This window comes from Tiliqua scincoides, chromosome 9 (assembly GCF_035046505.1).
Source record: "Tiliqua scincoides isolate rTilSci1 chromosome 9, rTilSci1.hap2, whole genome shotgun sequence".
NCBI lineage: Eukaryota > Metazoa > Chordata > Lepidosauria > Squamata > Scincidae > Tiliqua > Tiliqua scincoides.
In genome coordinates this window covers 24,804,892-24,822,417 of record NC_089829.1, presented here as the reverse complement: position 1 = coordinate 24,822,417, position 17,526 = coordinate 24,804,892, and the positions used below count along the sequence as shown (strand labels likewise).

At 46.9% G+C, this 17,526-nt stretch overlaps 1 protein-coding gene across 1 annotated transcript in view; it reads left to right on the top strand.

Moving 5' to 3' along the window:
* The window catches only part of JPH3 (junctophilin 3), a 78,416-nt gene that overhangs the window by 24,097 nt on the left and 36,793 nt on the right, over window positions 1-17,526 (top strand). Inside the window, exon 2 of the mRNA XM_066637640.1 lies at window positions 1,867-2,644. Coding sequence (XP_066493737.1) covers window positions 1,867-2,644 — 778 coding nt within the window. The remainder of the gene's footprint in view (window positions 1-1,866; window positions 2,645-17,526) is intronic.

Genomic DNA, 17,526 nt, shown 5'->3' with positions numbered 1-17,526 from the left:
GACAGATATTCAGTAGCACATCCAGAGGCGTCCCTGGGGTGGGTGCCACCTGATGTGATGCTTGCCTGAAGAGACTAGGAGTTCTGGAAGTTTGGGGGTGGCGTAATAATGTAATCACATAGCCCAGAAGATCAGGGGATATCTCATTGCTTTAAATGCAAAGAAAACACCTCTGGACCACCTCCATTTGGTGATCATCGGCCCACTCCAGACCCAGTTGGTTTGTGTTGTCGCCAGCCATTGGAGGAAGATTGCCAAAGAGAGGCTTGGGTGGTGTGGTGTCACCCCTCCTGAGGGTGACACCCAGTGCAGCCCACACCCACTGCACACTTCTTGTGATGCTACTGAGCACATTGTCTCTGAACGTGGAAGTGCCATCCAGTCAAAATGCTTTTTCATCCATGATCGACTTCTCCTCCTCTATAAATTTGTCTACTTCTTAGGTGACCCCAAGTTTTAATATTCTGAGACTATGATCCTATCCACACTTAGCTGGGAGCAAGCCCATAATGAGACTTACTTCTGTATAGGACTGGGCTCTGCAAGGGGAAGAAAATTACTCTCTCCACCCCAGGCACTATTGTGTAAACCTCTGTAATGTCCCTTCAGGACATCTTTTGCCCAAACTGAAATGCCCCAGGCACATTAGCCATTTCTCAGAGGAGGGCATTGCCGCTCCCTGACCTTTCCTGCCCCAGAGCAACCCATTTGTTTTATCTTTTGTACAACACCCATCACCAGGGAATGTTGGTGGCTTTTGGCACACCTCCTAAGGCACCAAGAGGCCTTGGGTGGGCCCTGGTTGGGAAGGACCTCTCCTGGAGGCCTTAGAAAGTTGCTGCTGCTCAAAGAAAGCAACACCAGGCTTGAAAGGACAAGGTTGCTCTGAAGCCTTTGCCCAGTGACTTCCTTCAGCCTATGGTGCTCCTGGTCCACCTCTTTGCCTTTCCTTGGCCATCTCATTTTCCATGTTGTAGCCAATTCCAAAATGAGCCTCAACTCCTAACCCTCCTCATCCTAATCCCTAATCTTTCCCTATTTCCCTACGCTAATCCTATAAATCCTCAATTAATCCTATCTGTCTAATTCTGTCTCCGTCACCCTTCTCTGTCTTTATGTGCAAACTGAGGAGGGAAGCAGGGACAAATCGAAGACAGAAATGGCTTTTGCATGCCTTCCCACTGCAATATTTAATAGGCCTGGTCACTGGTTTGCTTGCGCCATGTGTGCAGGTGTGCGCATCTTCCTGAGGTGTGTGGAGTTTGTGTCTGATCATGCAACGCACCTGCTGCGTGCCCCTCCTTGGCTGGTAAAATTCAGTCCCTCTTGCTTGGGCAAAGGATCTGACAGTTGTTGCTTCCTCCTTGGCATTAGAGTGGGGTATAAACATCACAAATAGCTCGTGAAACATTTGCTTTAAGATAAGCATTGCTGTGTGACACAGACCACTGACCTCTTCTGGACCAATGTAGAATTGCTTTGCAGTATTTCTGGCTTTCAGCTATGGTGATCTTGCAGAAGCCCAATGCCGCCCCCCCCCCCTTTGGTCACAACCTCGATGCACCATTTGTGATGGCAAATGATATTGCCTTTGGCTGTTGACACCAAACCCCACTCATTCTCAGCTTTCTTGGGCAGTGGGTGCTCGGAATAGCCCTTCATAATAAGTGCCATTTTAAAAAAAATCTCTGTTTTTTAAAATAGTACAGACTAAAATGTTGGTGGAATGTTCTCAAGTTTTGGGGAATTCTGTGTGAACTGAGTGCAGCAAGCTCAGAGGAAAGGTCTTTGTGGCTCAGAGTGTGTCGTTGTTGTTGTCAGCCTGCTCACCTGACTCCCTTTCCTTTCCTGCCTCTTTGCTCACAGGGACATACCAGGGCCAGTGGGTTGGAGGGATGCGACAGGGATACGGCGTCCGGCAGAGCGTACCGTATGGCATGGCTGCGGTTATCCGATCACCCCTAAGGACATCAATCAACTCTCTGCGCAGTGAACACACCAATGGCACAGCTTTGCATCCAGATTCTTCTCCCGCTGTGGCAGGGAGTCCTGCTGTCTCCCGGGGAGGATTTGTCCTGATGGCTCACAGCGATGCAGAGATCCTGAAGAACAAAAAGAAGGGCATCTTTCGACGGTCCCTGCTGAGTGGGCTCAAGTTGCGCAAGTCCGAATCCAAGAGTTCCTTGGCCAGCCAGCGGAGCAAACAGAGCTCTTTTCGTAGCGAGGCGGGCATGAGTACTGTGAGCTCTACTGCCAGTGACATCAACTCCACCATCAGCCTTGGTGAAGGGGAGGCCGAGCTCTCTGTTATCGAAGATGACATCGATGCCACCACCACTGAGATCTACGTGGGAGAGTGGAAGAATGACAAAAGGTCAGGGTTCGGGGTCAGCCAACGCTCTGATGGGCTCAAGTACGAAGGGGAGTGGGCCAACAACAAGCGCCACGGCTATGGCTGCATGACCTTTCCGGACGGCACTAAGGAAGAGGGGAAGTACAAACAGAACATTCTGGTCAGTGGCAAGCGGAAGAACCTCATTCCACTGCGGGCCAGCAAGATCCGTGAGAAAGTGGATCGCGCCATAGAGGCAGCGGAGCGGGCTGCCACTATAGCCAAACAAAAAGCGGAGATAGCAGCGTCCAGGTAAGGCTTCACCAGTGGCCATATCAGGCAGCCAGAGAATGGGGGGCACCTGTAGCTAGGGTTCAGATTTCTGGAAGGCTGTTGCATGTAGATTCCCTGACACTTGGTGACAGTGAGGCACAGCCCTCTGTTATTTCTTTGTTATAGATGAAGCTGCGAGGTGGAATCAAGGCTGGTAACCTTGAGGGCCAGGCCAATGTCATGTTGCAAAGGTTTTTCCCTTTGATGTAGAAGCTGTGGGTAAAAAAAGCACACATCTGATGGTTTCTTTGCCACACTTCAGGTAAAGAGTAGCAGAAGTTTCAGTTGGAGGGGAAAAGTGTGAAACATGCAACATTCGTTGGAAAACCATTTGGAATGGAGAAGGAGGAGATTGACAGAAGGAAGATGGAGGGAGGGGCACAGCTGGCCCAACCATGAGGCCATCTGTTGCAAGTTGCATCAGTGGCAGATTGTGAGGGGTCTGAGGGGGTGGTGGATTCAGGGTGCTGATTCCCTCCAACCTGCCACCAACGCTTTGCTCCCTGTCTTACTGTGTTCATCTCATGCCGCTGCAAAAATTTGGAAGTCCTGCACTTCTGGTTTTGACAGTAGCATGCAAGGAGCATAGTAAGGGTTTTGATGTGTGTGTTTTTTTGTACCACCGAGGCAGCAGACCCAAGACAGCTTCAGGTGGCATTCTGGGTTGTGCTCAAAGTGTGATTGAAAGATCAGAGCGCTCCAGAAGGTATTTTGATCTCTGTTTCCCATGTGCTTTAATCTGAACCTAAGAGAGCTGGTGATCTTCTTGTGTGCTGGGATTGGACAGGATGGTGTGCTCTGATGGTCGGTTGTTTTCTGCTAAAGGCTTCATTCATCCTGGACCACAGACATCCCATACTGACATGTTGATAGCTCCTGTCAGCAAAGTCCTTCTTGGGTCTTGTTATGGACTTTCCTTCCCACTTGAATTTAGGATTCCCACTTGAATTTGTATAGGATTTCAGTGCCTCTGTGACAGGCAGAAACAGAACAGGGGCAGCTGTTTCTAGTCATGAATCTCTAGGCCAGGAAAAGCTGCACCTGTTAAATATGTGTCTGAGGCAGTCTTGGAAGGCAAAAGGAATGCAACTACAACTGTGCTGGTAATCCTATGCATACCACAGCAATCTGGGAAGCACCACAGGTGCTTCTGCATCAAATGACTAGTGTCTGCTTAATGTATAGTGGTGGTGGTGGTGGTGGTATATGGTGCTTGACAAAGGACAAGTTCCTGCCCTGAGAATCTTACAATTGAAAATTCGACACAGAGGAGAAAGATGCATTTTTTTTCCAGCTCTGCATACCTACAGCACAATTTTATGCATATCTACTCAGAAGTAAGTCCCACTACATTCAGTGGGGCTTATTCCCAGGAAGGTTTTTATAGGATTGCAGCTTTAAGCTTATTTGCAACAGGGAGTGGGGACTAAAAGTTGTGCAAGGGCTTCAGAGAAAAAGTTGGGTTTGCAGAGTTACTTAAAGTAAGTGAGGAAATGCAAATATCCCTGGAGGGTTTTCAGGCATAAGAGACAGCAAGAAAAAAAGGGCAGAGCTCTTGTGGAGAGTGAGTCTGTCCAGGGCTACTGGTCATGAGGGCTGCATGAAACTGCTGGGTCAGAGGCAGATGGCATTCCTAGAAGAACACAATTATCCTACATGCTACCAACAGTTCAGTACATACCGTCTGCCCTTTTAATCCGTGGGGTATCAATTCCAGGACCTCCCACAGGTATGCAAAACTGCAGCCACTTCCAGTTTGATGAGCAAACCAGAAGTGGCTTTCCTCTGGTATCCACACCATCCACAGTGAGTCCAAACCGCTGACGCCAGATCTGTAGAGACTGGGGGTACACTGCACTACAAACGCTGCTGTGTGCAAAACAGCCCTAAGTTCTGCCGTAATCTTTGTATTTGCATTTACCTACATGTGCATTGATGAAAAGATGCATCCATTCCTCATTCAGAGGTTGAACCTCTAGAGCAGTAGTTCCTAAATTTTTTTGATTGGTGGTTCCTTGAGCTACTGGGCCATTGGCTGTGGCTCCCTATTAAAGCTACAATCCTATACATTGTATAGAATGGCGGGTTTTTTATGAGCATTTTGCAGCTCCCCTGGTTGGGTGCCACGACTCCCCAGGGAGCCAAGCTCACAGTTTGGGAACCACTGCCCTAGAAGAGACTGGAGAGGGAACAGTTGTCTAAAATTAACCCCCCCATTCCAAATTATTTTGTCTTTTTTTCCCCCATTTCTGTCCAGAGGGGGTACCTATGCATTACATCTTTTTTCTAGTCCAAAGCCTTGTACTCATCTAGAAGGGAGAGGACATCTTGTACCTTGGCAAGGATTGTGATCATTCCCTTTACTGTGTTTCTTTCGGGGGGATAAATAATCGTCCTGCCTTTCCACCTTGTTTTCAGACAGGCCCTTGATTACAAGCCCAAATGTTGGCCTCTTTTCAGCTGACGGTTCCTCACCACTGCCAGGCAGTAAGGACTTCTTGTCCCCAAAAACTCATGCATGCCCCAGAAAGGCAGACAGTTTCCACCCAGAGGGAGCTTTTCCAATAATACAGTCGTCACCGAGCTACACTGGCCACCTGTGGGACAGGCCCAATTTTATTCCTATTGTTTAATTACATGGATATTCCAAATTTAATTAAATTTTTAACAAAACAAAAAAAAGCATTTGCTCCAGAACACCATGATAATCCTTTCTTTCTTTTCTCAGACTCCAGGCCCTTTCATTTTTAATCCCAACCTGAAACAAGATCCAATTTAAAAGAACATATATCTTCCCTTCTCTCTGTTTCTGTTTTTCCCCTTCTTCCCATCTTCACAGAGCATACTTCCACTGCGGACACAATGGTTCAACAGTCATCCCTTCTCTCTAGGAAACATTGGGAATGTTTGGCGAAAGGTCCCCCCCTCCCCCAAGACACTACAATTCTCAGGATTTCCAAGCTGAAACTAGTATAAAACCAGTTCAAATCTCAAGTGTTGACTGGGTACCCCCTATTTCTCCCTCTTTCTTTTCAGGCCCAAACCTTTCCAACTTTCTAGTGCAGGGGTGGGCAAATATTTTGGCAGGAGGACCACATCATCTCTCTGACACTGTGTCAGAAGCCAGGAAGAAAAGAAATTGATTCACATTTCAAATTTGAATAAATTTACATAAATGACTACATTAGAGACAGAACTTATATGAATGAATGAATTTTACTGAGCTTATTTACCATACACATGAGAACTATAATACAGGCATGTAGGACCACATGAGAACTACAAACTCTTTGCCACACACCTCTTGCACAATGAAAACAAACAGACCAAGCCAGAAACACATGGAGTCATAAATTGTTCAGAGGCAATTTGGGGAGGAGGGTTAAAATAATTCCTGTGGGCCAGAGTGGGCTCCAGCAGTCTCTGACGGGCCAGAGGCTCATTAGAAACTAGGGTATCCCTGTGGGACTAATTGGGGGCCCCAAGGGCTGCAAATGGCCCCCAGGCCAGGGTTTGCCCACACCTGTTCTAGTGCAACGCAGCCCCAAGGTAAGGGAACAAACATTTTGTTTTTCTGTAAAAGGGAATAAACATTCTCTTACCTTGAGGAGGCCTCCATGACTGTCCCCCACCATAGAATGCACTGCGTGCCTTGTTAGCACAGCTGCATCATTGCTGGAAACTTGGCTAGGATTGAGCTCTTCCTCTGTCTTTCTGCTTGATCTTGAACTGTTTTGGTGCCACATGCATCAACCACCTTTAGTCAGACCTTGACCAGACCAATGTGCCCCTAACTGTGCTAAGTCTTCAGGGTTGTCTTGGAGTTTTAAAAATGGCCCCATATGCAGGTTTGGGAAGCAGGGTGCAGACCATTTTGCACTAGTAGCCCAGAATGGCTCAGAAGGGAAGAGGGAGGGGCTGCTTGCAAGCTGAGTTGAGGCACTCTGCAAAACTTAGCGTTTTGCACCCCTTCTAGCTACACTACTGCGTGGGGGTAAAGAGACATTAGTGTGACCTTGCACTAAACCACAGAGATACTTGACATTAGCAAGGGAGATTCACTCCTCTTGGCTCTGGAAAACAGTAGAGGAATTTCTATGACTCCTGCTAAGTCTCAGTATGAGCTGGAGAGAGGCTACTGTCTCCTCTGGAGCCAGGAGTAGGGTAGGGAGGAATCTCCCATACAGACACTGAGTTCTAGAACAGTGGAGACCCTGAGGTGGCTCTCAACCTGACCTCAGGGATGTCATGGCAGAACTGCCACTGTCCTTTCCTTTGGAAGCTGAGCTCTACATAGCTTGAACAGGGTTGAGCTTGAGTCAGGGTTCCAAAATGCACAGGGTGACCAGATGTCCTCTTTTTTTAGCCTTGTATCCTGGAAAATAACTTAAATGTCCTCCTATTCCTTAGAAGCAGCAGCGCATAGTCTTCTTGTAATCAATAAATTATTTGTAATAAATTAGATGTAACATAGTTTTAAATTTAATAAGTAATATAGTGTTTAAATTAACAACATGAAATCAATATAAGAGTGTTTTTAGTTTTTATTTTGCCATGTCCTATCTTTTTCTTGGATGCCCTACATTTTGGGGTGTCCTCTTTTATGGTTATGACATCTGGTCACCCTGAAAACACAAGACATTCTGCTAGAAACATTGGCTTTGGAGGGGTTTGCTTTGGCCAAGGCATCCTCTCCAGTTTTCAGTAGTCCCCATCTGTTTTCCACCCATCCACCTGCTCTCAGCTGGTTGCTTGCTTCTTTAATCCAAGCAGCCCTGAATGCACAATCTTCAGATACTGGGGGCCCAATCCTATCCAACTTTCCAGCACTGATGCAGCGTTGCCAGTTTGGTGTGTGCTGCATCCTGTGGTTGGGGGGTAGTCATGGAGGTCTCCTCAAAGTAAGGGAATATTTATTCCCTCAGGACTATGTTACAGCTGCACTGGCACTGGAAATTTGGACATGATTGAACCTGTGTCAAACCTGCAGAAAACCCTCCTGAACTCCTGATTTCACAAACTGGTGGTTAGGGAACTCACAACTTGTTCTCTCTATGTACCCTCCTTTCTTCTGCTGACCATCTAGCCCAGTGATTTTCAACCAGAGACTTTCAACCAGTTCAACCATGGCACATTGGTGTGCCACAAATGATCTGCTGGTGTGCCACGGGAATTTGGTGGAGGGTCATTTATTAGTAGGGCCATTGGGGGATATGAGCCCCCCACTGGCAGTGTGCTGTACCTCAGGGCTTCTCAAACTGGGGCATTGTGATGCCCCAGCCTGTGGGCCCTGGACTCTGGCCCCTTAAGGGGTGGCAGCAGGTGGAAGGCAGTGATGCGATCCCCAGGGCTCCCCATGTCTTAGAAAGTGAAAATGGAGCGGTCATGCTCCACTTCTGGTTTGTGATTGTAATCGCTCTGCTTTCTGATGGTTGGGGAACCCCGTGAAGGGTTGTGCAGGGCTCCCTGCACCCCAGGGGGCTGCAGCAGGGACTGGTAAGTGCATGCCAGTCCTTGCACCCCCCCCTTAGCGACGTGATCCTGGGGATCCAGTTGCTGCCTTCCTGGCACTGCCGCTGCCTTCCCCCATTCCCCTTTCTGTGGTCCTCAAACTCCCTGAGAGTTTGAGAACCGCTAGTGTCAATTGTTAAAAAAACTGATGGTGTGCCTTGATAATTTTAGCACCTTATCAGTGTGCCATGAAATGAAAAACATTGAAAAACACTAATCTAGCCTGATGACAAATATTTTTGGATTATAAAGCATCCTTTTTGATGCCTGGTGACTTTGGGTTGGTCTTAGAAAGGCATCCCCCTACTTTGAATTGTGGATGCTTCTCCTAATGGACCAATACAGCTGCCTGCAATTTTATGAAAACTGAAAACGGAGTCCCTTAGAAAGCTTGCCCAGAAGGAAGGAACTTGGCGGAAGGAGTTCCTTGGATGCTGAGAGATGCTGCCCCTTCATACCACGTGGTGCTCTGCAGGGGAGCCCGATTATCCTGGCAAAGCTCTCATCCTCTGAATTTTTCTGAATGGGTCTGAAATAAATGAGGAAGCGAAAGGAGGAGGTGTTGGCTGAGGCCATTCAGGCCTAACTGGATTAGATTAATTGTACGTTTCAATCATGTAGAAGATTCAAAGTGACACTTAAAACCCTTTATCAGAAAGCCTGCTGCCTCCCTTATCTGCAGAATGAGAATGAACCCTGTGGGCCTGCTCTGCTGGCGTGTGTGTTTGATGGGGTTTGTGGCAATGCTTGAAAGATTATTGTCAACACTGGAGAGAAAACCGACTGAAGCTGCAGCACTCCTTGTGCCTTTGAAGCGGGGCTGGTCTTGCTCCCACAGATTTCTCAGGGTGTCATCACCAGGCTTTGTATTCAGTGGCAAAAGTCAGTTCCCACCCCATGAAAGCTGGTGTTGAGCTGGTGTTGTGTAGTGGCTAAAAGAATGAGCTGTGAATCAGGACTTCCCTGGTTCAAATCTCATTTCTGCCATGAATTTTCCCTAGGTGGCCTTAGGTAAGTCACTCCCTCTCTGCCTCAGTCTTCCCCTTCGTATATAGGAAAAATAACACAGGCCTACAAAAACCTTTTTTTTTTTTTTTTAGTTGCCAAGGAAATGAATTTAGGATATTTGGGGGGTCCTGAATCCAAAAATGGCATTGGTTTTGCCCGATTGGTTCTAGTTTTGGGGTACAGCATAGCTACCTTATATGCTGATTCTAGCAACTTCCTTGTGAGGAAGCCGGCACCATGGCTTCCTCATGAGGAAGTTGCTTGAATCAGTATATAAGGTGGCTATGCTGTACCCAGTAGTGTCCCCAGAGGGGGGCATAGTGCTATGTTTTGCAGGGTGCCTCAATGTAAGCTGCCTCTCCTCCTCACTGTTGGAACCATTCCAGGTGGCAAGAGCAACATGGAGGAGATGCCTCCACATTGCTCTTGCTGCCTGGAATGACTCTGACTGCAAAGGGCAGTGTGTTGATGTAGCACTGTGCCCCCCCCCTTGGGAACACCACTGGCCATATCCCCCAAGCTAGAGCCAATAGGGCAAAATGGATGCCATTTTTTGATTCAGCACCCCAAATATACCTAAGAATAGGACTAACTTTTATGTAATTTTTACTTAGGTAGAGGTGTTTCTTAGGCAGAGGTGTTTGTTTCCGGTGAGTAAGATAGGATTACAGCCTACGTCTTACTGAACACAATGGGCTTACTTCTGAATAAGGAAAATAACACCGTATTCAAACACCTCTGCTTATAGGGTTGTTGTAAGGAATGCACCGAGATAACTAAGGTGCAGTGTTTTAAACAAACATACTAAATATTGTTAAGAAAATATGTGTACAGTATTGTAATTTCAAGTTCCAAAGGAGATGCAAAATGGGCAAATGGGAGAAAAGACAGCAAAAGACATGGGAACTTGGAGAGAAGGGTGCAAGATTGATCACCATGATGGGAAGAAGGAAAACTAGAGGCCCAGGGGTAGGGTCAATGCAGTTGATTTAGATTGCTGCTAAGCCTGCCTCCTCTCCCCACCCTGCTGGTTTCCATGAGCATTTGACTATTAGTAGCTGTCCATTTCCAACTTTCCTTTAGCCTCCTAAGAACCAGGGCCTTGCAGATGTAGATTGCCCAGAAGCTCTACAGCAGGGGTGCCAAACTCGTTTCATACCGAGGGCCGAATGGCATTCACGATGTCTGCTGAGGGCCAGAAGTGATGTCATTAGGCAGGAAGTGATGTCATTGAACAGGTCATAACAAAAAATGAGCACTTTTCTCACTTAGGAATTCATTCACTACAAATGACAGAAGAGAAAACACAAAAATCTTGATCATATTTTAAGATATGGGAGAGCCCAATTTTCGTGGGGGCTGTCCTTTTGGCAGTAACACCTCAGCACTGCTCAGCAGCTGAGAGCCTGAGGGCCAGATAAAAAGCTTCCGCGGGCCACATCCAGCCCCCGGGCCTTATGTTTGACAACCCTGCTCTACAGACCTGAATTGACTCACAGCCATTGATAGACTCCCTCCTCCATGCTCAAATTAGAGAGACAGCATCATGGCCCCCTTACCTTTTGTGCTGGCTCCCTTGATACTGTTTTTAGAAGGCTATAGGGAGAAGAAGAAATGGCTCAAATTGAGGAGGAATCTTGGGTTGGTGTGTGTGAGTTTAATTCAGGTCCTCAGTCCTTTCCCACCCATTGCTTGATCACTGCTTCTCTTCAAGAATTGGCCTAACGGCTTTTCGACCATGTGAGCCAATGGCCAGACTCTCATCCGTAACTTATGTGCTGTGCATGAGGAACCCTTTTCTTTTGTCTGTCCTGGACTTGCTGCCAGCTGATCGATGTGAGCTACTCACCAGTGCCCCACAGCTCTGTTGTCTGGAGTTAAGGAAGGATGTTCCATGGGGGGAATGTGTCTGCTTCCAGGGCTAGTACAGATCATGCCTCACAGCATGCAGACGGGCTGCTTTGTTCCTTGCACAGATACCAGAGGCACAGAAGGAGGAAGCGTGGCTCCTGCTTTGAAGTCCTGCTCGGCACAGGCAGCAATAAAAACCTGACGTTTTGCTGAAGAGATGCCTGCCTGCCTGCCTGCCTTTCCTCTCTTCATTCCATTAAACTTCTTACTTTTTCTGCCACGACAGGCAATGCCTGCATTTGTCTTTTCTGGAGAGATTTGACAGGTGACTTTCCAAACAACAGATGCTGTAGCTCAGCTATTTTCAATCTTTTAAATCTCACTGCACACTGTCAAGGCCCTAAAAATGATCAAGGCACACCATTAGGTTTCTGATAATTGACAAGGTACACCATGCTGCCAGTGGGAGGGGGGTACACATTCCCCATTGGCCTTACTAATAAATGACTTCCCTTCAAGTTCTTGTGGCACACCTGTGGACCACTCGCAGCACACCAGTGTGCTGCAGCACAGTGATTGAAAATAGCTGTGTCAAGCTGTTGCTGCTGGCTACTTGTTACACATTTTCTGTCTGTTTCTCTAGCCATGTCTTGGCTACTGGAACAACCTTGGTCACTTTCCTGGGCTGGACTGAGACCTCCTGGTGCCTGAGGTGGTGGACCAAGTGCTGTCCTTCTCCTGTGATCAACCAGCCCAGCACTTCCTGCTCCCTGAATTGGAAAAGGAAGAGGGGAATGGTGTGGAAGACGGGAGAGGAGAGTGCTGGGCTAGAGCGTCTCTGACACCCCACTCCCCTCTTCCTTTTCCAATGCAGGGAGGTGTGGAGGTGGGCATCCCCCATCAATCCACTCCCTTAGTCAGCTTCATGGATGGCTCAGCCCTGTGAGTTTTTATTAACCCTCACGATGTCCTTCCAAACTGCATTAATATAGGGTTGTTTTTTCTACCAGGTAGACAGAAATATATGTGAAACTGCCTGATACAGAGTCAGATCATTGATCCAGCTAGGGATTCAACCTGGGCCCTCTGTGTGCAGGAAGGCCACTGTACCACTGTGTTCCCCTTCCCACACGTATACCCAGTGGACAGGGCTTTACTTTTGCCATGTAAGTGATGAGAGCAGAGGTTGCAGTTTCCAAGTAGTCCCTGGAACCAAAGTGCAGCAGATGGGCCAAGGGCATGACTGCGTCTGCACATGAATATGCCAGCCTCAACCCTTGCAGAAGTGGAAGTATGGAGTAAAGATGACACAAGGAAAGCTTGGAGACAATAAATAAATAAATAAATAAATAAATAAATAAATAAATAAAGCACCTCCTGCCAAAGAAGCTGCACCCCTCCAAACACATGTACTCTCCCTGCACTTTGCCGCAGGCTGGTCCCACATGTCAGATCCCATCCAGGATGCGTACAGAGAGCAGAGAGCAGGATGTGGTACAGAGAGCAGAGAGCAGAGCACCATGCTGCCAGTGATTCAGTAGGTGGCATTCCCCCACTTCTGAGGCAGGATCAAACCAAAGTCCAAGCATGATGGGTTCAGCAGGGTCTATAGGGCACAGTGAGAGGGCCTCCAACTTTCTGAATATACTCTGGTCTTGGAAAAGATGTCAGAGCACTGAAGCTGACCTCATCAAGAAGCAAGCATAGCCAGTAACAGCTTTGCAGTGATCCATGAGCAATCAGAATGTGGAACTTCCTGCCACTGGGGACTTGTTCAGTACTTTGGTTCAATGTTCGCCCATCTGTGGAATACCTTGTTTTATAAGCAGTCTTAGGTTTATCTGCTGTTTTATTGGCTTTTTATTCTTTTTGTCTGCTACTTCTTTTTATTGTCTTATCTGTAGCTCATCAGCAACTGTTACCCTGCACATGCCCGATTTCAGAAGCTAAGCAGGGTCAGGCCAGGTTAGTACTTGGATGGGAGACTGCCTGGGAATACTGGGTGCTGAAGGTTGCCAACCAACCAACCATTTTCAAGTGTTGATGTATTGATAAGTTATCATTGTTCATTTGCAGACATTAACCACCTTGAGTGGTTTGTTAGAACCAGAACTGCACTTGCTCCCGGTGTGGAAGGGATTGTCACTCCCGAATCGGCCTTTTCAGCCACGCTAGACGCTGTTCCAGAACCATCATTCAGAGCGCAATACCATAGTCTTTCGAGACTGAAGGCTGCCAACTACCAACTAGAACCAAAAAGAGAGAACAAAAAAATTATTTAATGAATTAATTAATATTATGACCAGCACATGGAACCTTCTTTAAATCTCTCCTTGTGGCTGCTGTTCATGCTTGCTGAGCTGTTTGTGTGCTTTGGGCAGTTTATTTTCTAGACCACTACAAACCTCTATGGCAGCAGGAAGCTGGGAAGAGGGTCAGTGGGCTGGGGCTGAAAGGTCATCCAGGCAGATGGAGGTTGGAAGCCTTCTGAGAATATGGAAAGAAAGAACAAAAGCTGAAGAGCTAACCCTAGGAGTTGGCTGTTTTCTGGCCCTCTATGGGTACATGGGAGCAAAGGTTGCCACTTAGCCTCTTGGACTAAGATTTCCACACAAGGATGGGTGAGGATGGGCAGTCAGATCTTGAGATAGCAGGTAGAGTCACCATATTTCTCATTAAGACCCTGCAAAACAGAGAGCAACATACAAATTAGACCTGAGCATGGACAAAATAGCTTGGATTCTGCTGAGCAGGTAGGTGGGAAAGAGAGTGTATCTACAAAGTGGAAATGATGGAGATGGGGACTGTAGGAACACTCAAAATGAGTGCACCGGACAATCAGATGCCTTGTGCTGTTCCTCCTCAGCCCCTTTCTCTGCAGCTCTTGAATAGGTGTAGTGAAGGAGAAAGGGAACAGCCTCTCTGAGAATGGAAGCCTGTGTTCTTTTTATCTCTGGGGAAAAAAATGCCTCTGGTATGGTGAGACTCCTTCCTTTTTGTAAAAGTCCCTTGCTGGTTCTTTTATGTCTTTCTTGTTGAAAAAGAAGGGGAGGGGGGACAGAGAGGTGCCTGAGGGGTGTGATCTGCGCATGGGCAATGGAAAGGTAAATAAACATGTTTTCCTGGCCACCGGATTGCTCAGAATGGGGGCCAAGTGCCTTTTAGCCATTTACATCAGTGGTGCTCACACTTTTAGCACCTGGACCCACTTTTTAGCATGAGAATCTGTCAGGACCAACAGGAAGTGATGTAATGATCAGAAGTGACATCATCAAGCAGGAAAATTTTTAACAATCCTAGGCTGTAATCCTACCCAATCCTGTTAGTATTTTATGTTGTTAAGTGCCTATGTTAGGATGCTGTGATGGGTCGTATGTACATATGTTCAGTTGTATACTATGAATGTATTGTTATTTTTATGCTGGTCGATGACCGTAATAAAACTGACCGGAACTGAATGGAATGCACACATATCCAGGAGTAAGTCCCATTTACTACCATTGTTAAAAGCATATTCAGAGTAGCCTGTTCAAAGTACAGGTCTGTAACAGTTCCCCAAATGCAGTCATATACCATGGTAGCATCAAGCCTAATATATTAAAAATAAAAGATTAAAATGAATGAGGACCCACTTGAAATTGGCTCATGGCCCACCTGGTCCTGACCCATAGTTTGAGAAACATTGATTTACATGATGCTCCTGTAGGAAAACTTTCAGTGCCAGTAGCATGACAGCCCATCCACCCTGACATTGGTGTATGTCCAGTGGCTGAATTATATACCCTTTTGTGGAAGAAGGTAGAAGGTATGGCCACCATGACAACGGAATGTGCTATCCAGAGGGAATGTTGCATTTCTCCAGATATAAAATCTATTACTGTGTTTGCTTGGAAGATTCACAAGGGTCTCTGCTAACATGTGGTGAGGATGAGAACAATGATGTCATAACTAATATGAGGGCCTAACCCTATCCAATTTTCCAGTGCTGATGCAGCCACATAGCAACCCCAAGGTTGCAACAAACATTCCCTTACCTCGAAGAGGCCTCCATAACTGCCCTCCCCGCCGGATGCAGCACACGTCCCATTGGCATGGCTGCATCAACACTAGAAAGTTGGACAGGATTGGGCGCTGTGTCAACTTTTATGGCTGGGTCATAGACATCTGTACATGTGCAGAAGTAAAAATGACAAAAAATGTGCTGGGGCATATGCAGAGTGCATTCCTCACACCAATATTTAACCCATTTTTGCCCAGCCCAAAGATGTGCACATTTGGTCCCTGTTGTGTATATGCAACGCTGGTCAGAAATGGCTTAACCACAACCACCCACCACACATGAAGTACTAAGGGAAGTGGTTGGTTACTAGGTTAAATAGAAGTTCAGCCTTTCTAATATGGCGTGTAAATGCTGAGGGGGGAGGTTTCAGATGTTCACACTGGAAACATCTGAGCAGGGAAAAATCTGTTTTGTTTCCGCCTTGACTGGGACCCATTTGGGGTTGTGTGTGAGAAAGATTGTGTTTTAAGGTGAACTAGGTCAGGCCTAAGCAGGATTCTTGAGAAGCAATCCAGGCATGAAGGTTCATCTTGCAGGAAAAGCAGCAGCAGACCATGTCCCGCCCTGACCTCTTTTCTAGAGCATCCACAAGAGTGCTTGTTAGCACAGGCAGTAAACCAGGGTGGATGCAGCTGGTGGCTCTGAGCAGCAGAAAGGGCACCCATTCATAACAGTCTCCTTCCTTTGGGAATGAGCCTGGGGAGCAGGCATATTTGTGAGCTTCCCAAAGGCATCTGTTTGGCCACTGGGTGAAGTAGATGATGCATCCGTCGGACCCAACAGGGCTTTTCTTGTGCTCCTAGATTACCTGCAGTCTGTTGGTGCCAACATAAGCAGTCCTGTTTTTATCTTCCTTACTCTGTGTATTGTCCAGTTGTGTGCATGGCATGGATTGCCAGAAATATGCCAACCCCTGGTCAAGTGCAGACATGATGCTGATTGCAGCTGGACCATGTACCAGATACCATTGCCAGCCGGCCAGGAAAAAAAACAAAAACCCTGACTTTGCCTTCTGCTGTCCCTTTAACAAAGGTTTGATATGCAGAAACTAGAAAGTGAATAGAAAAGAGAAGGGAAAGATAATAGATAGAGGGGAAAGGTAATCACTTGCTGTCAAACACCCAAATGTAGCTAACTGGTAACTAACTCCTGGAGGAAGGAGGTCAAAAACTGGAAACACAGAGTGTGCAAAATGAGATTGTTTGCACATGCCCTGCCAACAATAATGGTTTGGGGGCTATGCATGAGCAGTAACCTCTTAACTGGCCCTTTCATTTTACATTTTAAGTGCTTTGGAGGTGAAAGGGTATGTCCACCTCAATGTGAAGGACCCCCAGTGGTTCTTCAGACCCTACAGCCTCCCTGGTCAAGCGTAGACATTGTTTGCAGTTCCAAAGGTGATGCTTTCATTTTTGATATTATTGGACTGCAGTCTGAATGAATGCAAATACTAGATTCCATTGCCTGGTTCTAGTACTCTCCCCCCCCATGTTGTGTGTGTGTGTGTGTGTGTGTGTGTGTGTGTGAGAGAGAGAGAGAGAGAGAGAGAGAGAGAGAGAGCGCGAGCGAGCGAGCGAGCGCCAGCAAGCTTGTTTCTCTTGTATTTTCTAGTCGTCATAGCATGGATATCAATGCTTTCCCCACATTCTTCCAATGGGAGTAGGGCCTCAGGAGCAAGACTCAATTGCTGTGCAGGAGGAAGGAAATAATTTCTGTTCATGTGTCCACATACACACAGATTCAAAGGGTTTTGCTCTTCTTCTCTGCTTTACAAACGAAGGGCTTGTGTGTGTGTAAATTCTGCACCATCTCCTCCTCCTCCTCCTCCTTGCTGACAAGGGTCAGATGATAACCCCCATCAGATGTGATTAGGATCAACTGTTGTTCCTCCCTCTTGCATCCGCCTATTGAGCTGGGAGGCTGGATAACAGGGGCTTCTCCTCTGACTCATTCATAGTGTGGGTTGTGCTCGCTCTGGGCCACTGAAGGTTCTGTGAATGGCACAGAGCAAAGCTGGACTTGACCAGCGCTGAAAGTGCCCTGGGCACACATCATCGGCTTTGTTTTTAGATACTGCACTACACCTGTCTCCAGCTGCTACCTGCCTGCTATTTGTTTAGCATACGGAATATCTACCTTACCTATGGAACCCCACCTAGCCCTGCCTTGTAAGATTGAAACTGCAATCCTATGCATGCTTTCCCAGGAGTAAGCCTCATTGCCCAGAATTGAATTTACTTCTGAGTAAACATGCATAGGCTTGCATATCACTTACTAGGAAATAAGTCCCATTGAAGTAAGCTAGTCTTCCAATTAAACATGCATAGGATTGTACTTATATAGATTTTTAAGATGCCAGAAGGCTCTTTTGGGGGGTGGATTTTATCCATCACTTGCCAACGCCTTCCGGTCCTCGACCTGCAGGGGTCAA